The sequence below is a fragment of the Ptychodera flava genome, chromosome 22 (genome assembly GCF_041260155.1).
Source record: "Ptychodera flava strain L36383 chromosome 22, AS_Pfla_20210202, whole genome shotgun sequence".
NCBI classification, from domain to species: Eukaryota; Metazoa; Hemichordata; class Enteropneusta; family Ptychoderidae; genus Ptychodera; species Ptychodera flava.
This window is the reverse complement of record NC_091949.1, coordinates 15,847,223-15,869,130: the sequence shown is the minus strand read 5'-3', so window position 1 is coordinate 15,869,130 and position 21,908 is coordinate 15,847,223. Positions and strand designations below refer to the sequence as shown.

Genomic DNA, 21,908 nt, shown 5'->3' with positions numbered 1-21,908 from the left:
TCACAGAAACTGAATATACTTTTAATCACTATAAATATTATTTTTATTTTTTTGAATATATATATATATATTCATGACAATATTTCAAAATTTCAGATGTTGATTATGCCAAAAAAACTCAAACTACTCCCTTTTCCATTTTGTGTCTATGTTTTTTTATTTCTGATTCATCAAGCTGCAGACTAGCAAACCTTAAAAGTTCATTTGTCAAATTACTTAGTACAAAATCTAAAACCAATAATCTATATTAAATGTTAATACTGTGTCTCTCTATACTATACAAGCCAAGATTCACATTACTTATACATGTACAACAATATTCAATTTTGTTGAAATTCCCAAATGAAAGCACTCCATCGTATGTTGTGTTCGGATTTTGTATTTTTGGAATGAAACTTACACTTTTGACCGCATCCCGTAGTCTCCTTCCAGACATGGTACTAAAAATAATAGATGAAACTCATTATTAGACAAGTTCAAGGTGAAGAGTAATACAGGTCCCTGTGACAAATCACTCATATGGGCCTCTTTACATCATGATTTCATGTATCTTTAAGACAAATCACAACCCAGAAGTATCATAAACAGTGTAGTAAAAAACACAAGATCTCACCACTGAGTTATGGAAAAAGAGCAAATATGGCCACTCACGTGAACTCTCCTGGTACTGCAACAATCGCTAGATTACCGATTTTGAATATCTGTGTGTCTACAATATCAGGATGCCAGTCATAGGGCTTTTTTATCTGAAAGGCAAATATACTAGGTAATGTAGCTATATAAACCTACATATACATATAAATATATATTTACGGTATATATATATATATATATATATATATATATATATAATATATATATATATATATATATAATATATATATATATATATATATATATATATATATATATATATATATTTACATATAGTGTTACTGTGGCATTCATCATTCATATATATGAAATATATGGAGCTTTCACAATTTGTTGCTTACCTCACCAGTTGGTAACAAGATGGGCTTTGGTTTCTGACACTCGACAAGTTCTTCTGAAGGCTTATGAATCAAATCCCGGACAGCATCCCAGAAAAAGGAACCTTCTGTTGAACCTAAAGTAGCAAACATTTGCAGGTGCAATGAGTGGAATTACATCAATGACACTCATCATGATCACAATGTGAGCATGACATAAAAAATTGTGATTGGTTTTCCTTTTGTCAGATTGTCAAAAATGTTATTATGAAAAACCTTATGGGATCGGGATGCTATAGAAATTCATTAGAATAATCCATACACCTTCCATACAGGATCTGCAGGTATTAATTTTCCATAGAACATCTACATATTTCCATTCCAAGTTTATCAACATCTGTGGAGTTCTATGCTGAATTGAACCTCTTTCTGCTGATTTCTACAGACATACTACTGAATTCTGTATAACCTCAAGTAGATTTCTATTGATTTCTAAAATTTGATATGAACCTCTTCCAAAAGTCTGATGTATCTAACATTTCCTCTGAATACCGTTTTTTTGAATGGAAGACTCAGAAATTCTGTTGCTTTTTCAAGAACACTACAGAACTTTGTTGTAAATGGAATGCCATGTAATGCGTGGTACTTACCTTGTGTAAAGTTGAAGGCACCGGGTCCATCTGTAGTGCCTGCAGCAAATGAGAAACCCATGGACGGTTTGCACGTCTTCACCTGTAACATCAAATAGTTACAGCTGATGAGTGTATATTTGGTACACCAAATTAGGTAATTATCCAGCAACTTACTTGTGCAGTTTGCTGTTTACCCTAGCATTTACCAAAACAAAAGTCTGTTTTTTATTGTCTGAAGACTGATGATAAGGAATCCACCAAACTCAACAGGCAGCTGAGGAATTCTGTTTTTGATGAAGGGGAAAACGGACATCACAAGAAACTGATGGAATTATTTCAGTGAAACAGGAATGGAAGTAATGTACTCTCACCTTGGTTTGGTTTTCAAAATACACAGTGTAATCACTCATATTGACGAACTGCTGAATAAAAGAAACTGAGCCGTTGAGTTGAATTTCTGCACTGTCATACAATGCCTGAAATATAATAAATACAAGAACATTGATGATGCATATACAACATGTTTCTGATATTCATAAATACGCTCACTGGACACATATTTTCTATGCCAACATTTTTACTAAAGAAAATTTATGACAAACTTTTTAATTGAAAGGATCATGAGAGCTGACCCTAGACTGTACAACTTGGCTTGGAAAAAATTTACATTGCTATTTTAATGATCTACATGCTGGGTATCTGTTGAAGGGTGATTTTCTTGGCTGCAAAAGACAACTCAGTGGTTGGAAAGGCTGTATTGAAGGTGTTACACCTTTGAGGGCTGAAGTCAACTTTTTCCAGATCCTGACATTTTTTTACAGATTTTCACCAAAAATTTTGATCAAAAACTGCAGCGAATAAAAAGTTGTGTATATTTGCTTTAAAACAATTGAAACAAATGCAGAAAAATTAATGAAAATGGTGAAATGTTGCACTAAAATTTTGGTGGGATCAATCACAGCTCTCAGAAGGTTAATTAGTGAGAAATACTTGCAAGTTGCAAGAAGGCATACCAATGAACCTTTAACTTTGCAAAGTCTGCCTTACTGACTGGAAAGAAATCCAGCAGCCACTCTGGGAATGATTGTTATAAGATGGAAATTGTCATTTTTGACACATCTCCTTTGGTACACTCCCATACAAAAATGAACACAATCCTAAGAAATATAATGTCAATGCTATTGAATTGAATGAAAAGACAAAAAAAAATCAAAATGCATACTATACTATTAAGGAGATAATTTTATTTCAGAAAACTTCCATGGATAGTCCTCTTAAAATTGCATAAGTCCTGAGTAAATCACTTTAGCATGAATGATGTGGAATCATATTAACTTCAAGCTTCATCCGATGACGAAAAATGTTCAGGAGACCATACTCACCAATGCCTTGTCATATTGTTGTCTGCCAATAATTTCAGTACTTTCCATCATGTTCCTTCCTGGTCCGGAGGCCACACAGAGGTGACTCTGCAAAACAAGTACCGTTGCAAGCAGAACAATTAAAATCTCAGATTATTTACATTGTAATACATGTGAGCTATAGTGTTCCAGTTGATGTGGAAAATTCAGGATATTTGTCTCAAAACAAAAACAATCTTAGTGCCTATACCGTAAAATGTATGGTACGCACCAGTACTGACAGCTTATCACTTGTTCTTCTGGGTCATTCACGGTGAAAAGATATTTGGTTTGAAATTCATAGAGAAAACAAATTTTCAAAACTATTTTGGAGGAAGCAAAGAAAAAGAATTAAAAAAGAATTATTTGTTGGTTAGAGCACACCTTTCACAAGGTATTTACTCACTTTTCCATTGCATGTACTTGTTGGCACATCACAGGGAAGACCGGTATCCTGGCAATGAGGCCCTCTAGTGTTGGGTGACACATCACCTTCGTTGCTCTGGGCAAACGCTGCAACAAACGAACCCTGAAAACACAGTGTTGACAAAAACCATCAATCAACACTGTACAGTATAATCTAAATCCACTTCTTGACTTTTAGTAGTGTTTAAAACATACATATAATTGCACGAAATATTTAAGGACTCCTTTCTCTTCAAAGTCAGTCACTTGTCTTGAAAATACCCATATATCTCATCACAGAGACGGCTACTGTCATTATTTTAAATTGTACTGTCATAAATCAACAAGGGCTGTGTTTGTTATCTGGAACTGTGCTTTTAATCTTTTTCATCACCTTGTATTTCATCTATCGTGAAATTTTTGTCTTTAAGGCTGTGCACACCATTACCCATTTCCATTTTATATTGGAATAATAAAGGATAATAATAATAATGTTGAAGGGCCGTATACAGCTGTGTTCATTTCTGCTGAATACTGCTAACTGTCTTCATTCTGGAGTTTATTAACAGAACTGTCATTGACAGGTTTGTCTCACAGGGTACTGTATAACAGTATGCAATGATGGGTTTGAATCAATATGACTTGAGACAGAGGTTTACATGAAGGAGCGTTCATTACATGTAGCTGTATCAGAGGAAGGGTGTGGTTTCACATGTGAATAACTTCAGTTTTGTAGTTGCAGTGCAAGCTGTTTGAGAATTGGTCTTTACCTGTCCAGGTCTGACTCCATCATTCATTTTCTGTTCAAAGAGGTAGGATGCATAGCCCTTGTTGTCACTGCTTATCAACTTGTTGGTGTTGTTCATGCTTGTACAGTGCACAGCAAACCAGCTGCCAAGATAAAAAGGTTTGTAAATTCTACACTGTTCATAAATCTTCTCAGCTTATATGACTCTCATGCAACTTTTTAGATAGGAATTTATGGACAGAAAGTTGAAAACTTTCTTATACAGTTCTTTCAGACTGTGTTTCAAAATCAAACTGAAAATATTTTTTAGTCTTTTTTTTGAATTTCATTTGAAAATGTTCCTACATACAAGAAGGTCAAAGCTCTGCCTGATAAAGTAGAGGGCTCTCTTTCATTAGCATTTACTAGTATGTAAGATGGATGGTAAAATATGAACTTGGTAGGATAAGGTTTAAAGAACAGGACCATGAGTCCCTGCAACTTACTTGATCATTCCCATATCTTTACCATCAGAATCCAAAAGTTTTAGCAGTAACATTGTCTTATCCACATTGTACTTATACCTGAAATATTTAAAAACCAGAAAATTTTCAATCATCTGATGCTTGTTCATCTGCATTTAGAGAAAGAAGTTGCAGTCAGTCACAGTGTGTTACACATCCACGCAACAAATCAGCCAGACATTGTCACAAAAACGTACCGGTATGTGTATAAATGCTAAAAACGTGTCAAAGAAAGTGATAGGCACACCATGTAAGTTAGTTGAGCTCATTAGTCTCACAAACTGATTTATAAATATGAAGTCAAAAAGGACCATTGGTCATCGCGATTTATATGTACAGTATCTTTCGACAGGTTAAACGGATGTATCTACATTTCAAACATAGACTGATTGTCAGCTGTGAGCAAATCAAATCAGTTCTCATTGGTCCCTTGTCAGACTATTATCAATGTACCACACATGTCAGCACTACAGCAGTCTACCGGTAGTTTGCTAGTCTTACATGTCAACTACGAAATGTACATGCGTTTATCATAATGATCACTGTCCCATCGGACCAGTAGAATGATTGTAAATTTCCTGGTCCCATCAGCCAGTAGAAATAATGACAAATCCACTGGTTCCAGTTAATTCACTGGTCTCATCGGACCAGTAGAAGCAGGGTATATCCATAGGTTCAATTGGCATGATTGGACGAGATTTTAGTCTAATATGTTAGATTGTAACTACAGACATGAAGACTGCATAACTCACTTTTGCTTCTCTTTGGCAGGGTTATTTGCATAGGCAGTTGGACTTCTGTTGATGTTACTGTCAAGCAATTCACCCTCATTGATTAAAATATTCCCCACTTTCAAATTATTATGTGCCAGCTTCACACTCTGGAACAAAAAGAAGACAAAATAAACATGCTTGGCATCTCTTTACCTTCTACAATCATTGATCCGTTCATGGTAATTTTAAAATTAATCAAGGATTACTCTGGAGAATGTTACTTAATAATCCACTTTACTCATTCCACATAAAAAATACAAGCACACTTCAAACTGTCCTCAGCAAATTTCTCAAACCACCTTCAACTTAAAAATTGCTACTTATATCATCATTATGGAACAAACATGAACTACATGACCTAGATAGCCACAAAAGTGTTAAAAGTAAACTATCTGGTCAGCAATCAGGTAGAAAATGATTTTTGGAACAAAAGATGACAAATGAAAGCTTGGTGGGTTTTGTTACCCTTTCAGTTTATCTCAATGAGATCTTTGAAGTAATTTTACAAGCTGTGACCAAAATGGAGACATGTTTTCAAAACATTTAACACAATAAAAAAAGTCTTTATAGTCTCAACCACAATTTGAACTTGTCTGTATCATTGTCCCCGAAATAGAATTTAAAATCAAAATATCGAGGCATTACACCTAACTAGAATTTTTTTAAATGCAAAGTGATGACAGCACATCCTTATGGATGTCAACAGATACCAAAGAGTTTGATGATCCATGTACTATTCAATGATAAACTACTAGTATGATACAAAATTAGGCGATGAATGTATTGCTGAATAAGTCAGGACTAACCTTAACAATGCCTTCTACGATTGCTTCAAAATTTTGATAGACAAAACCCAAGGATGTGATATCAAACAGTACGTATTGTTGAAATCCGCCTGGCCCAGAATGAGTGTGTGTTCCACTCAGACAAAGGTTTCTCTCTGTGTAAGTGTTCCCATAGAGTTTCTTCAACCTATTCAGTACCTTGAACCACGGAAGACTATCACAGTTAGGACATACATGCATAACATTGAATGCCGATGATGAAACTATGGAACAGCCATCAGTTAGCTCATTGCAGTGATAGCCATCATTGCTGTTTTCAAAGCTACAAAATGTCTTGTTCTTGTGATTGGCAAGTTAAATTGCTCATTGTGCACACATGCACTATGTGTGGTAAAAATAAATCAAAGTCTGCTTCAAAGAAATATTAGAATTCATACAATTTACTAGGTTGCAGAATACACTGCATGTCAATCAGATGTATGACTTGTATCGAAGAATTATGCCCAGAAACTGGAACAATTATATTGCAATCACGAAAAAAGTACAACAGAGACTCAAGGATACATGTGCAGAAATAGATTACAACAGTATTGTAGAGAGATTAAACAGACTGTATATGATAATATGATGTTCATCCCAGACACTAGAGTAAACCATAGACTCTCGAGAAAAACGGGACAGGCAACTGCGATAGAGAACAAAGAGTCTATGGGATTAGCAGCGTGCGATCTATCTTTGAATAATTATGAGAAGTTAATGGGTCGGGGACGGAATGAAGCTGGACCCGATCGACTGCACAACGTCCGGTTCATAGACACGTGCATGCGGGCGGATTACAAGTTATTCCGGATTACCCGCAAGTCCATTTTTAGAAAGAAAAGTGTTACAACTATTTTGAGAAGAAGTCGTGAAAATGGTTTTAAAGTACTTTTTACATATTGGTAGCGAGATTCGATGCAACTAGAAGTCTGCAGGGAGTTAGTATGTTGCTGTAAAGTGACAAAGTTTCGAATAGAAATCCGAAACACATATCGCTGCAGTTCCAGACTTGACAGCAGTTGACATCTCAGAATTGTTTACATTCCGCAATCGTCCGTGTATCTCCGAATTTTCCCTCGTTTTTGCAGTTTTTTAACCCTCGGAATATTTTCTGTGCGAGGAGTGCTCCATGATTCGGTAAAGTATGTATGTTAACTACTGAAATGTTGTTGTTTGAAAACTGTGAACGGCAAAATTTACGAGAACAGCATTCAGCTTTGTGTAAATGCATGTCTACCTTACCGCTTCTGACTCCACCAACCGTTGGAGAGTCCCGATTTATCGCAAAGTTTCTCCTGACAGCGAAAGTCAGTGTTACAAATATATTTTCTAGTACTTTGCGGATGTACACATGTGTAGCTTATCCGAACTTTGGTGTTTCTTTAGGCTAAAACAGTACCAAAATGTTAGAGGTCGTGTATTTGAGCTCCGATGGAGTAGTCATTTTTTATGTACCCTGATTTTCCTCACAAATGTTGCGTGACAGATGAAATAAAGGTCAGATTTTCGTTTCGCAGGACTGGGGAAGTGTAGAGCTGTTTAACTTGTAAATGTTTGTTGTTATCGGAGATTTTTATGGTAGAGAATGTAAACTAATATTGTCGATACCTAGCAAGAGTTTTTCTGTAGCCTCTATGGCTAAATGTACAATGTTTTTATAGTCTGGTTTTTTCCCGTTGGCTTTGGCTAGAATCCAAAATGTGATCTTCATCGTTACCAGAACATTCACCATGACTAGTATCCAAAAACCCTCAAAATTCTCTGTGTCAATACTTGGAACGTGCCATGCAAGAGCAAAGTGTACATATTCAGAACGTCAGTTTGATCGTTAATGAGATTCAGTGTTAAGTACGAAGTATTGTTGTCGGGACCGCTTGGTAAATAAACTTTAATATATTCCAAGATAGATCGCACAAAGAAACCTCAGCAGTTGCCTGTCCCGTTTTTCTCGAGAGTCTATGAGTGAGATGTTTAAAATCTATGTCCTGTCCAGTGTTTTCAACAGCTTGGAAAAACAGAGAAGGGATGATTTACATAATAATGCATAATTTGAATATTCTGTTGTTATAAAAATGTATTCTTTTGTATAGTCATTAACATATAAATAGACTGCTATAAATACAGAGTGGTGGTCCACCATTAAAAATCCCCATAACTGCACTAGTCCACTTTGATGTTTGATATGCATGCAGGCATAGCTTGCCTAATTGCCAGAATCTCAAAGCTCAGATGAAAGACTGACACACAACATTACTGAACTCTGGACATCAGACTTGCACAGAAACAGATCTTGAACTCCTCTCAAAGATAAACAATAAACAACGCTTTACAAGTTCATTGTACACAGTGCTTCAGCTAATTCAGATTGGTGATTGTTAAATGCATGAAAATTTTAATTTTATTTAGCATTTGTACTTTACCAGCAGCATCCCGGAATGTTACCATTGTGGTTGGCGAACAAGAACTCACCTCTAGTTTGACGATTTGAGAACCCATACAGTTGTCTGCACTGATGAACAACACCCTGTTATCACTGTTGTTGATGTCAGCTATTATGTAAGCTCTGCTGTACTGCTTGAGGTGTATCCCACCTGAAACCTGGGATGGATCTGCATAACCCATCTTGGATTATAAAAACAGCAAAAATATGGTGATGATTATGAGGAAGATGATGATATTAATTTTGATAGGAATATAGTACATGCATATACATAATACACTTGGACAGTTTTTCCTACAAAACCATGCGTCAAAATGCCAATGTCCAGTGTTAAGGGTAAAAAACGGGCATCTAAATTGTAAACAACAGTCTCTTGATCGGAGATCCAAAATGGCATAAACGGGACAGAAAATGGCGAATTTGTGTGCATACCTTTCTAATGCCACTGCCTTCCCCACCCCACCCCCATCCCCCCGCCTCAAAGATGACAGTGTTGGGGAGGTATTATTGGTCGTGTCTAAAACAGTTATATTAGCTCACAAATGTAAACCACTGTGGTTGAACGAACAAAGTTTATTGCAAACTAATGGAGCTACAGGTGACATTGCAATAAACAGACATCCGTGTTATAAGCGGGTACACCAGACAAAGGCCTCTTTTTCTTTTCGGCTGTAAATCAACAAAAGTACTGTTCCTCCACTCCACTATGTGAGGGTATCGATAGCACGTGGGTTGCGCTCGTCTATGTAGAAACTGACCACGGTATAGCCCTGCGTACAGGTCTGTGTGTTCCCGGCGTGATACGGCCTCCACCACAAGGTGGAGGCCGTATCACGCCGGGAACACACAGACCTGTACACAGGGCTAACCACGGTACTACTAGTACTTTATGTGTAAGTTAAAACACAGTCCCTTACCGTCTGTGATAAGAGACCCCCAGGTAAGACAAAAATTCTGATTCTGAATCTTAAAATTAAAAAAAGAACATTTTCCGAAACTTAAATCTTACGAGGCATGGACGTAACGTCCGTCGAAGTTATACGGCGGTTTGAAGGAGAAGTTTTGCAGGCAAAAAAGGGGCGGACAATCTCGTATTTCGTAAGTTATCGATTTACTTCCGTGATACAATATACATGTATATGGCCGCTGCCTTTGTAAGATGCTGTTGACAAAGTCTGATTTTCGTTCATGAACGCACCTTGCTGCAGTTCGTTGGTCAACTACTTTCCTTAGCGATTTCTTCTGGCAACGAAAGGTATATATAGGCAGGGAAAGTTGTGGGCTGCCATGCAGCTGCAAGAACTCACCATGTTAACGTCAGCAGCAGGCCCTGTAATATCTCCAATTCCGACGCCAATGTAGAAATTGCCAGAGGAAGTCTCTGAATCTCTGTCTGTATCTTGTTCTGGTCGACAAAATACATTTTGGGTCAGCGAAAAGAGCAACAAGACGACGTACGCGAACTGTCTCATCGTCTCCATCGTGAAGTGATTGTCACGTGCTCGTGTCAGGTGATATTCAATGAGTCAAAGTTCACTATGAGGCAGAGGGCTGGAAGTTCGAAGTTGCTGTATCATCTTACCTGGGTCGTCTCGGGACAACAGACAGGTGCCGCCAACTGGCAAATTTCATGAATTTCGCAAAATCATCACAAAACATGTTTTGAAGGCTGATATACCGATTTTTCTTATTTTTGACCTTGACCTGAAATTTGGAGGGGAAAGTGAGAGCTGTTCGTAACTGCCCTCCCAGTGGCATACACTGAAAATGTGCCCTCCCACTGAATTTTGATGCCCACTGCCCTCCGGTATCTACAGACTGCCCGCTCCCCGCTCCCCACAACAATTCAAGCTCCCGCTGCCCTCTCCCCACTACTAAAATTCCCCATTGCCAACTAGATGTCCACTAGGCAACCCATTAATCTCCCCTCAAGTTCTATCAACCACGCCGCTTTCCCCTCCCTCTACATATTTTCCGGTGCCCTCTATCAAAAATTTTCTCCCCGCCCGCTGAAACTGATGAAATTTCTTCCCCGCCCACAGTAAATATCGATATTTTCTCCCCGCCCGCTGATTAGTTTTGAAATTTGCCCGCCCGCTGAAAAACTTCGCACGAACACCTTTTTGCACGAACAGCTTAGTTGGCGGCACCTGAACAGATAAACCACAGCAGAAATGAAGATATTAACGTATGAGTAATGGTGCCCGTGCTCTCTCTTTGTTAGAACACATTTTCTACGATTATTTCGACAGAGCTGGTGAGTTGAAAACGAGTCCTTCTTATCGAAAAACTAATCTTTATACATATCATGAACACATCTTTGTAACATATTGTACTTCTATGTATTGCTCACATCTTTGGAGTAAGTTCACAAATCAGTGTATCAATAATGTTCGCGTTGCTTATAACAACGGTTTTAGAATTTTGTTTGGTATTGACAGAAGATTAAGTATCTCGAACACTTTTGTTCAGAGCAACATTTTGACTTTTGAAAGTAAACAGCGCACTTTACGCTCGAAATTTTATATGAGGTTGATGAATAGTGAAAATTCTCTTATTAGTGCTGCTATCAATACATATATTATGCGTGGTAGCCTATTCTGGAAAAGACTGTTTTCTGATTGCTTTTAAAGTTTTATCTGTCTGATAATTAATTTCCATCATGAATTAGTTTTTTTTTATAGTTTGTGTCCCTCCTTTTTTCTGTACTTTTTTGGTGTATGAGCTGGCTCTCGAAATAAATAAATAAATAAATAAATACAATACAGACAATACAAATCAAATGTTCTACCGGACCATCATGGCTCTCTCAATAGCTGCCTGCACGCTTTCCGTTTGCACAGATTTTAATAAAATGCATGTTTCAACATTAAAATTACAGACAAGTTATTTTAAAAGACGTCGTGTGCCTGTGAACGTAAGTAGGCTTCCTCCTTTCATACATTTCCTTGCTCTCTGTTTATTAGGATATATATGGGTGTTATCGATTTCTAAGGCTATCACAAATCGACAGGAAATCAAATTGTTTACATGAAAACTCAACACAAATTCGCAATCCAAAAACGGAGCATCCTCTCCTGAATTTCAATAAGGGAAACCCCTCTGCATTTTTCATCTGCAACGCAAACTAGTGTAAGCACAGTGGTCAATATTCGAAATCGTCGTCATCGATCAGAATGGGTGGAGGCAATCATGTAGTGTAGATTACGAAACTGTGTACTGACAACGCAAGTACTTTATTTAAAAGGGGAAATCTTGGACACGATATGAATTATCTACCTCGGTAAGACTATGACGTAAGAGTTCAAATTGTGGTGGTACTCTAGTACGGTATGACTTGTGTACACATGTCAAGCAGCCGGCATCTCAGTTTTTACCCCAAGTTGTAAAAATAATCTTAAAAATGGTTCATTCGAAACCCTAAAACCCTATGTCTTAAAAAGCTTCATCTGAGGTTTTTTCTTTATTTGAGATTTGTTTGCTGGAACCGTAATTTTGTCGACGATTTTTTGTTGCGCGGAATTATAAGGTTGTGGGCTCCAACACAACATATGGTGTCCAATCCATGCCAAACTTACTACTTTGATTTTACAACACAACATGCTATTCCGAATTCTATTTTACAATTCAACATGCTATTTCACAACACAACATGCCATTCCGAATTCTATTTTACAATTCAACATGCTATTTCACAACACAACATGCCATTCCGAATTCTATTTTACAATTCAACATGCTGTTCTGAATTTCATTTCACAACACAACATGCCATTCCGAATTCTATTTTACAATTCAACATGCTATTTCACAACACAACATGCCATTCCGAATTCTATTTTACAATTCAACATGCTATTTCACAACACAACATGCCATTCCGAATTCTATTTTACAATTCAACATGCTATTTCACAACACAACATGCCATTCCGAATTCTATTTTACAATTCAACATGCTCTTCTGAATTTCATTTGACAACACAACATGCTCTTCCGAATTTCATTTGACAACACAACATGCCATTCCAAATCCTATTTCACAACTCAACATGCTCTTCTGAATTTCATTTGACAACACATCATGCCATTCCAAATCCTATTTCACAACTCAACATCCCATTCTAAACCTAGCTCTGCGGAGCAGGGCAGTGTTACTGGCTATCGAACAAGATTCAAAATGGCGGACGCGAAATGGTCCCCTCGCACAGAGAGAGAAATGCGAACTTTGCACAAGTCTAAAAACGCAGCTTAGCACATTGTGTATCTAAACAAGATGAGCGTGCTCGAAAACTAGGATCGATCACGATTTTAAATTAAAAATTGGCTGTTTTGGAAAAGAAACTGCGCGCTGCAATCAGCAGTTTTGTCTATGGTGCACCGTGCGTGGGAGGCTTATCGTGAAAGACCGAGATTTACTATATGGCGTCTGATACGGATTGGTCCCATCGCATAGAGAGATGAAAGTGGGCTTTGTGTAAGTTCAAAAGCACAGCTTAGCTCATCGTGCATCCTAGACAAGTTGAGCGTGCTCAAAATAGGAGATCGATCGTTATAAAAACGATTTTTCGGTGAAAAAAAAACGATTGTTTTCGGTGGTGAAACTGCGCGTTGCAGCCAGTGGTTGGTTTGCCTATGGCGGTCAGCAGGGCTGTGGTGGGAAACTGATTGTTTGTCATATGGTTGGTGAATATTTCCCATTTTATGTACCGACGCAAGCTGCCTAAATTGTTGAATTCTTGTTAATTAATGATAGTGTAAAGACCCACAATACTGTTGTTAACAATCGATATCACAGATATGATTTTTATATTATCTTATATCTTGAATTACTTGACGATGCCAAACTTCAGTGAAAGAAAAAATGTGATAAACAGAACAAAAAGTTATAAAATAAAAAGTTACTTCATTTACTGGCCACGATTATACCCTTCAGATCTCCCCTCCCCCCCCCCCTCTTGGCCAAAGAATCATAGTATATCTGATGCAGACTAAAATAAAAATGTGTTTCAGAAAGTAACTTTTGACGGATTTTTTTTCTTTTACCTAAGTGCGTCATCTGTTTTTTCTCAAGTTCTTTGGCTGATTATTTTTATTGAAATTTGTGGGGATTTTTTTTTTTCGAAAATTTTCCATTCCCCAATGGTCCACCCCTTGCCGGCTAAAGGCCTCCACCACAGGCCTGCTGACCGCCATAGGCAAAACCAACCACTGGTTGCAACGCGCAGTTTCTCCACCGAAAACAATCGGTTTTTTTTCACCCAAATCGTGATCGATCTCCTATTTTGAGCACGCTCAACTTGTCTAGATGCACGATGAGCTAAGCTGTGCTTTTGAACTTACACAAAGCCCACTTTCATCTCTCTATGCGATGGGACCATATCCGTATCAGACGCCATATAGTAAATCTCGGTCTTTCACGATAAGCCTCCCACGCACGGTGCACCATAGACAAAACTGCTGATTGCAGCGCGCAGTTTCTTTTCCAAAAACAGCCAATTTTTAATTTAAAATCGTGATCGATCCTAGTTTTCGAGCACGCTCATCTTGTTTAGATACACAATGTGCTAAGCTGCGTTTTTAGACTTGTGCAAAGTTCGCATTTCTCTCTCTGTGCGAGGGGACCATTTCGCGTCCGCCATTTTGAATCTTGTTCGATAGCCAGTAACACTGCCCTGCTCCGCAGAGCTAGGTTTAGAATGGGATGTTGAGTTGTGAAATAGGATTTGGAATGGCATGATGTGTTGTCAAATGAAATTCAGAAGAGCATGTTGAGTTGTGAAATAGGATTTGGAATGGCATGATATGTTGTCAAATGAAATTCGGAAGAGCATGTTGATCGAGTTGTGAAATAGGATTTGGAATGGCATGTTGTGTTGTCAAATGAAATTCGGAAGAGCATGTTATGTTGTCAAATGAAATTCAGAAGAGCATGTTGAATTGTAAAATAGAATTCGGAATGACATGTTGTGTTGTGAAATAGCATGTTGAATTGTAAAATAGAATTCGGAATGGCATGTTTGTGTCGTGAAATAGCATGTTGAATTGTAAAATAGAATTCGGAATGGCATGTTGTGTTTTAAAATCAAAGTAGTAATTTTGGCATGGATTGGACACCATACAACACATGATTGCCCAAATACATGCATCTCTCTCTCTCTCTCTCTCTCTCTCTCTCTCTCTCTCTGACAATGAAAACAATAATCATGATATCCATCAATCTTTAGAAATTACAACAAGTTTCGCTGCTCCATGTAATCAAGGCTCAATCGTCACCAATGATGTTAAAAATTATCCAAAATCGCAGTTTTTAACACACTTTGTTCCGTCAGTCGCTAATAAAGCAGAAAGAATATGCTATATATATATTCTTCACCGTCAGTAGTTTGAGTGTCAAATACAAGACAGTTGCCGTAAGCCATGTTGACAGTTAAAATCGATCGTAAACTTTGCTTCCTCTTTTTCATCTTTTCACATTTCAGCATGGAAACGTCCACGAAGACGCAATTATCATGAAACAGAAGAGAATTTCTAATACATGGAAGAGGTGCTTCATAAACTTGACACTTCCATTCTACATCACAGTCACAGATCTGGTAAGTATACCGAACAGTCTCAGTGATGATTAGACTGAGTGTGTAGTCAATCTATACAGAAAATACATTTTTTCACAAGTAAACTCAAAAGTGACAACTTTTGAAAAGGAAAGTTTCTGTTTTTCATTTTACATTAACGCTCATCAGATCATGGACACATTTTACCATAGCTGCAAATGTGTCCGCATTATCAGCAAACCAATTAGCATCTTCATTTTTGTATGGGAATCTTTTTACACTCACTTTAATTCCATCAACGATCCATTAAAACAAATTAATTGCTCAAAAGCTCCTTCACAATCCATACCTGAGTCTGAGAGACAAACAGTCAGTGAATGTTCTAGATAATACACATGAATTTTTCACTCTTTCTACACAACAGAGTGTGGAAAACCAAAAGCCAATGCCATATAAGGCAATAGAGCTTGTGGAAAAGTGTGCCAATCTACAAAACTCAAAGAGGATTAAAAAGAAACATCTGAAATTCAAGTTCATCTCAAATGATCCAAAACAGGTAGGCAACAGCAAATATTCATGGTCAGTTTCCTTAAAAAATTGCTACAGTTCTCACTTGAGAATTAATGTTGCATAACACTCCTTGTTGTCTGCAGCAAAGCTGGATCTAGAGTTAAGGTAGTACATGACTTGAAATTGCTGGACAAAAACTTTTGCTCAAAATTTCTGAAAGAGAACTTTAATTCATTCCCTTTCAAAATCAAAAACAAATTTAGAGGTCACGATGCAAAAGTTGATACCCGGACAGTCCAGAGAAACAAATTACCCAATATTTTCAAACTCTTGAAATTGAAAATGGCTGCCATCCTTAACTCGATTTTCGATTTTCACAAAAATAAGCCTGTGAAAACTTTTTTACTCCATCAGCTTCAAAATGAGAGCACACAAATGGTAGACCAAAACAGTAACTAAAAAGTTTGAGAATCTGAACATCTGTCTGTCAGGTGCATTCTACTTTTAGTAGAAAGTGTATATGTTTAAAATTAACGAAATTTTCTAACTGTGATATATGCATGTGAGAAGATGTAGTAGACAAATTTTATCACTATTTATATTTTTGATATGAAACAAAATTCTTATAGCCAGGTTTTGTTCTAGTCCCATCTTATACTTGTAAGTTAAATAAATGCCCGATCTATTATGACGTTTGAAACTACTCAACAGTGTTTCCATCTTCAACAGAATATGCAAGTCCAGTGTCGTGACATTGACCAATACCTAGACCTGACTTCATCCATCAGTTGTATGATTGATTTGTACAAGTTTATCGATGTGCAGAACCTGAAGTCAAAGCAAAGAATGGCTTCAACCGCGAGTGTTAAAGCAGAGCCGAGCATAGCTTCATTTGAGACTGACTCATCCTTCGATGACTACGTTGATGATGATGAGGGACCTAATCAGCCAAGTTTCATAATGGATACTATCTCACCATCTGACATTTCGAATAAACTTGCCGACGACGACCATAAAAAAGACATGGCAAGGTCACTGTCAAAATCACTATCAATGATATCACTGTCCTCAATCTCATCATTCACACTGTCTTACTTCAGTTGCCTTGAAGAGATCCACGACTCTGACATGGCAACAGCCTCAGCTTCAGATTCTGAGGGGTCTGCCTTCAATCTTGACTGCAGCCTCTTAGCCTCATCAGCTCTGTCCCCAGAAGATGACATCACGAATGTGCAGGTAACTGATACAGTACTTTAGTTCAGCACACAACAGAATCTGTCTCAGTGCCAGATGTGGAAGATATTCCAGCTGGGAACATCACAACTGACAAGGAATCTTTTGGATTAATCCAAGTAGCTAGTGCAGGTTGGTGATCACATTGCTCCATATCCCTTACAATATATACCCCGGTATTACTTGACTCGGGCCTGTTTCATCCTGCATATTTCTCCCTCAGCGGAGGTCAAACTTTACAAAAGAACACAATGAGGTTGGGTCAAACCACAGTTATAAATGTAAGTTTAAAATGGTCCCTTTCACTTATTTCATAAGAACATGACACATCAATTAAATTCATGTGTTTGTAACAAACACAGATGAAAAATTTGAACAAATTTCACTGGATAGAATAATCCATGTCAAAGTCATTTGATCAGGGTGAAGTATTAAACAAGTTATTGTATTAACTTTGTTTACCATTGTTGATAATAGGTGTACTAGTTCCTACTGTACTTTGATTTCCAGGTGTCAGTATTGTCAAAGACCACTTTGAAGATTCCAAGCAAATGGGTGCAGGAGGTAAGTGAAAATTGTTCGTAGGCCAAGAAAAATAAAAGTTTGTTTCTCATCCCAGACATATTTCAAAAATGATGCGGTTATGAGGGTTTTTTTACTCACAATTTTTTTTATTCTTCAATCAACAACAATGCGGAAAAAAGATGAAAACAACATAGGAATGCACACAAAGATAGATACACAGTGTTGCTTTACTATTTTTATATAGCAACAGTTCTGCGATTTGACTTTTAGTGCAGCAATGCACAGTTTTGACAGCGTAATATAACAGTGACATATGTGTATAGTTCTGAATGAAATGTTAGCGTCAATTATTTTGTTTATGATTCTGTTTTTTTTACAGCACTGTGTTATGCACTATGGTTGCATATTTTTGCGTTTATTTTCTTTTCTTTCTCATGAGAAGATTTAAAGAAATGTTGACGTGGCAGGTCTGAATTGACGCTCGCGAGGATCAGAAACAAACCTTTTCATTTTCTTGGCCTTACCTCTCACTGTCATCATGACATGTGAAATGCTTAACTGCTTAAAAAAGCACTAACCTTGTCATTCATAATTTCAGTATTGTTACAGTGGAATGTGCCTTAGGGACAGATATGTGGAGTCTTAAACTTTTCCATTTCTTTTCTGATCAATAACTTGTGGGGGTTCATTTAAAGCGCTTGGTGTAAGAAAAATTTTTACCGTATTAGTTTTTTGGAAATTAAAAATTTTATTTTGTTCCATATAGTTAACACAAGGATTGAATTTTTAAAAAAATTGGTAAATCTTCTGTAATTTGTTTCTCTAGTAGGTAACCAAAATTTGCACGGTGACCTCCAACTTTTATTCTTAATTTTGAAAGAACTGTTGAGAGATTCCCAGATGAAAGTTTGAGCAAAAGTTTAAGTCTTTCACTTTCGAGGCGCATTCTACCTAATCCCAAAATATTTGCTATACTTAATTACATTCATGATATGTTGTTTTATTTGGCATGTCTATATATCATTTACCTGACTGCAATTGAATATACTTAATTACATTCATGATATGTGGTTTTATTTGGCATGTCTATATATCATTTACCTGACTGCAATTGAATATACTTAATTACATTCATGATATGTGGTTTTATTTGGCATGTCTATATATCATTTACCTGACTGCAATTGAATATACTTAATTACATTCATGATATGTGGTTTTATTTGGCATGTCTATATATCATTTACCTGACTGCAATTGAATATACTTAATTACATTCATGATATGTGGTTTTATTTGGCATGTCTATATATCATTTACCTGACTGCAATTGAAGAGTAACTTTAATTGGTCCAGTCATCCTTGTATTTAAAAATAATAAATGAGATTTTTTACATCTTTGGTCCTTTAGTAGTTTAATTCGCTTCTTGGTGATAGATGTAAAAATGAACAAATGTATCAGAAAATGAATGAAAATTTAATGTATGAGTATGGGCAATTGCATGTTGAAGCAGACTGATTTTATTTGACCTACAACCAAGTGCAACAGATGAATACATCCTACGGTATGCAAGTAATATTTCTTTCATCTCCCACAGATTTTATGCAGTCAAAACAACAATTTCGTTCCCCAATGATACGGATGTCATGAGTCAGAGTTCAGATGACGACAATGTCAAGGTCAATCTGAGTCTGCAGCCTGAACAAGCTGTCAAACGGCGCCCTCATCACAGATCAAGGATCATGCGAATTCTGAGATGGTTCACAAAGTGCATCAGGGCAAATGTAAGTTTTCTAATAGTATGAGTTTTTTTTTATGATCACCAACATGAGGAGTAAAATACTTTTGAATGCTTTTAAAACTTGTCACAGTGTGATTAAAATGCCCATATGCTGATCATATTACCCCAAGCTTTCTGATCATTGGCTACCATTAGAGAACATCTGTATCAATTTTATTATTTAGCTTTGCTATTCTTGTAATTATTATGAAGTCATTGCTGGTACGTCTTCATATATGAATGTCATATTGTCAGGATGATTTTCAAAGTCTGTCTTAAATTATAACATGTCACATAAGTATTTTTACAATCTTCACTAATTGACCTATCTTTTCTTTTACAGGGCAGTGACATTGAACACTGATATCTGGAGAAATAGAGAACACTTATGGCCTTGTCTCAAACTATCCCATCAGCCACTGCAATCAACATTCGGCAAATGGTATCTGTCCCAGGCTATCCTGTATCAACACAGTACTTTCTATGAATGTCAGTGCGGTTCCCCTTGGTGTTATACAACTAAGATGGTTTACACAGGCTACACTGTAATATCCAAGTAACAAGGACACTGAGTTCAGTGATGTATGGATCAGCAGTATGAATCTGTGATCTCATATCTATCTTAGAGACAATGCATGGCCAGTAATGGACACAATATTACTTCACTGATAAGCTTTTATCTTTTATAAAATGATAGCAAGGATTTTAAATATGATGTATATATTTTCTGAAGTATTTATCTGATGAATAATTTATTTAAGTGGCAACGTGGCTGCTTTTTCATAATAAACCATTAAAAAGATATACCAGTGTGTGTGTCATTCACTCTGGGAAGAAACACATACCTATTGCTGGAGCTACAAAACTTATTGCACAAGTCTATTATCAAAGCTGCTGCCTTAAGTGTCATTTTGTACGAATACCATGATGAATTATTAGTTGTAAAAAACTGCCTAAACAGGTAGGGGTTGCTAGCAGCCTTAATTAGAACATATAAAAGTGAGATACATCACACAGTAGACCAAACCGCAAAGTGTCACGTCGTAATTAAATATTTCCAGTATTAAACCTGTTGTGGTTTATGCTATGTCACATTGAATATAGTAAAATGAAAGTTGAGTCGTTGTGTTTGTATTTCAACTAGGGAATGAATTACAATTCTCTAAACAGTTCAATACATAGGACTGCAATCAGTTAACTTTAATACTTAGTAATTATTTTCATTATCTTTGCTGCCAATTGCAAGTTCCTGTCCTACTCCAAGGTCATGTCGAAACACCTGTTTAGCTCATTAAATTAGTGTGTATACTCGTAAAATTTACTGTTATTGTTTACATTTGAACTCTAGTCTGCACCAGAACTCACTTGTCAATAATAACAATGCAGTCTACACATGTACTGGCTGAGTTGACAAGCTGAATACTGTGTATGTCACCATGCTTCAGAGAAAACAAAAAACCTGTACAAAACTAGAGACAAATCGTCAATAGTTACAACTACTGGCCGTTTACTGTATGCTAGTAAATAGCAATGCTTTGCCCACAGATATACTCAAAGGCTACCATTGGAGTGTAAGGACTCAGATGATGTGGACATGCTATACTAGTTTGCAAGTTTTAGCTTCATTTTATTAAAAAATACAGTCCTCAGACCTTTCACCTTTGTGGAAGTAAACGTTACTGCTAGGGGATTATATAACATAAAATAACCTATCACAATAATCACAAAATTTTATACTTTATACATTTATCTGAGAATATGACTTCAAAAATACAAGCACAAATTCTACATGGAACTGTGGGGTGATTTCGTGATGACATCATATACTTTGAAGTTGCTAAAATGCCCATTCTGGGTTCTCGATACAACAGGGGGCCATTGTATGCAGATCTCTGTGATACCCATTCCTAATTAAATTTATGAAAATTCAAAATAATGGTTCCTTAAAGTAATTGGCAAAGTTTGGCTGCCATGGTTACAGAGTCATCGTTTTACTATTTTTCCCTCTAATTTCCCACTGTACATTTGATGTTTTACTACATTTTGAACAAATGGTCAACTTATTACAGAAATGTCTTCAATACATAGAAATGTAAAATAATATAAAATTACATTATAAGTGAAATATACAAAACATATTTCAAAAAATTCAATTTAGTTTAAAAGTTGTGCTAAAGACTAATCACTTAACACAAAACAATTCCTTTCAAACGTTGCAGAGCTATTAATTCATCCTGCACACATTTTTTTCGGGGTTGGGGGGGGGGGTGGGGTGGGGGGGGGGGGGTGGTGCTGGTAGCAGAAAAGATTTTGCAAACAACTGACAAACTATGTATTGTTGTTCCATCAACTTGATGGTAATTCTACCGTCCTTTACCGAATGGTTGATTGCTCACCATGGTCACTTTTTCACAGTCTGTACATGTATTTGCATACCCAGGCTGATCTCTACTCTGATTGGTGGATTCCATTTGATGTGAACTTCTTATCCACATTATGGCATCCGCATATCCCGTGAGATCATGCCAACTGTTGACGATATCTCAAGGCCACACTAAGAATTTTCAGGACCGTTTTCCGTTTGAATGGAACAAAAACTTTTAATGTGG

General features: G+C 36.8%; 2 protein-coding genes across 7 annotated transcripts in view; one reads left to right on the top strand and one right to left on the bottom strand.

Annotated features, from left to right (window-relative positions):
* The window catches only part of LOC139122796 (putative neutral ceramidase C), a 113,034-nt gene extending 102,826 nt beyond the window's left edge, over positions 1 to 10,208 (bottom strand). For all 3 annotated transcript variants that reach the window (XM_070688526.1, XM_070688527.1, XM_070688525.1), the window contains exons 1-13: positions 10,004 to 10,208; positions 8,726 to 8,878; positions 6,239 to 6,415; positions 5,412 to 5,539; positions 4,642 to 4,719; positions 4,179 to 4,299; positions 3,410 to 3,532; positions 2,986 to 3,072; positions 1,975 to 2,079; positions 1,622 to 1,703; positions 996 to 1,108; positions 652 to 746; positions 401 to 440 (exon numbers count right to left, since the gene is read on the bottom strand). In XM_070688526.1, the coding sequence (XP_070544627.1) occupies positions 401 to 440; positions 652 to 746; positions 996 to 1,108; positions 1,622 to 1,703; positions 1,975 to 2,079; positions 2,986 to 3,072; positions 3,410 to 3,532; positions 4,179 to 4,299; positions 4,642 to 4,719; positions 5,412 to 5,539; positions 6,239 to 6,415; positions 8,726 to 8,878; positions 10,004 to 10,177 (1,476 nt within the window). In that variant the 5' untranslated portion in view covers positions 10,178 to 10,208. The remainder of the gene's footprint in view (positions 1 to 400; positions 441 to 651; positions 747 to 995; positions 1,109 to 1,621; positions 1,704 to 1,974; positions 2,080 to 2,985; positions 3,073 to 3,409; positions 3,533 to 4,178; positions 4,300 to 4,641; positions 4,720 to 5,411; positions 5,540 to 6,238; positions 6,416 to 8,725; positions 8,879 to 10,003) is intronic.
* LOC139122798 (uncharacterized) lies at positions 9,542 to 20,099 on the top strand. Of its 4 annotated transcripts, none has more exons than XM_070688531.1 (8): positions 9,542 to 9,636; positions 11,578 to 11,613; positions 15,179 to 15,292; positions 15,675 to 15,806; positions 16,490 to 17,125; positions 17,504 to 17,557; positions 19,117 to 19,303; positions 19,643 to 20,099. In XM_070688531.1, the coding sequence occupies exons 1-5, from the start codon at positions 9,586 to 9,588 to the stop codon at positions 17,015 to 17,017; spliced, it is 861 nt and encodes a 286-aa protein (XP_070544632.1). In that variant the 5' UTR covers positions 9,542 to 9,585; the 3' UTR covers positions 17,018 to 17,125; positions 17,504 to 17,557; positions 19,117 to 19,303; positions 19,643 to 20,099. The 4 variants fall into 4 exon arrangements, with proteins under 4 accessions (XP_070544632.1, XP_070544634.1, XP_070544631.1 ...); XM_070688533.1 differs by lacking the exon at positions 9,542 to 9,636 and adding an exon at positions 10,227 to 10,953; XM_070688530.1 differs by lacking the exon at positions 9,542 to 9,636 and having other exon boundaries at positions 11,482 to 11,613.
* The last annotated feature ends 1,809 nt before the right edge of the window (positions 20,100 to 21,908 follow it).

Coding starts and splice junctions, on each gene's coding strand:
- LOC139122798 (XM_070688530.1), top strand. CDS start 11,497: ATGGCTCTCTCAATAGCTGCCTGCACGCTTTCCGTTTGCACAGATTTT. Junction 11,614..15,178: donor GACGTCGTGTGCCTGTGAAC/GTAAGTAGGCTT, acceptor TTCACATTTCAG/CATGGAAACGTCCACGAAGA. Junction 15,293..15,674: donor ACATCACAGTCACAGATCTG/GTAAGTATACCG, acceptor TCTACACAACAG/AGTGTGGAAAACCAAAAGCC.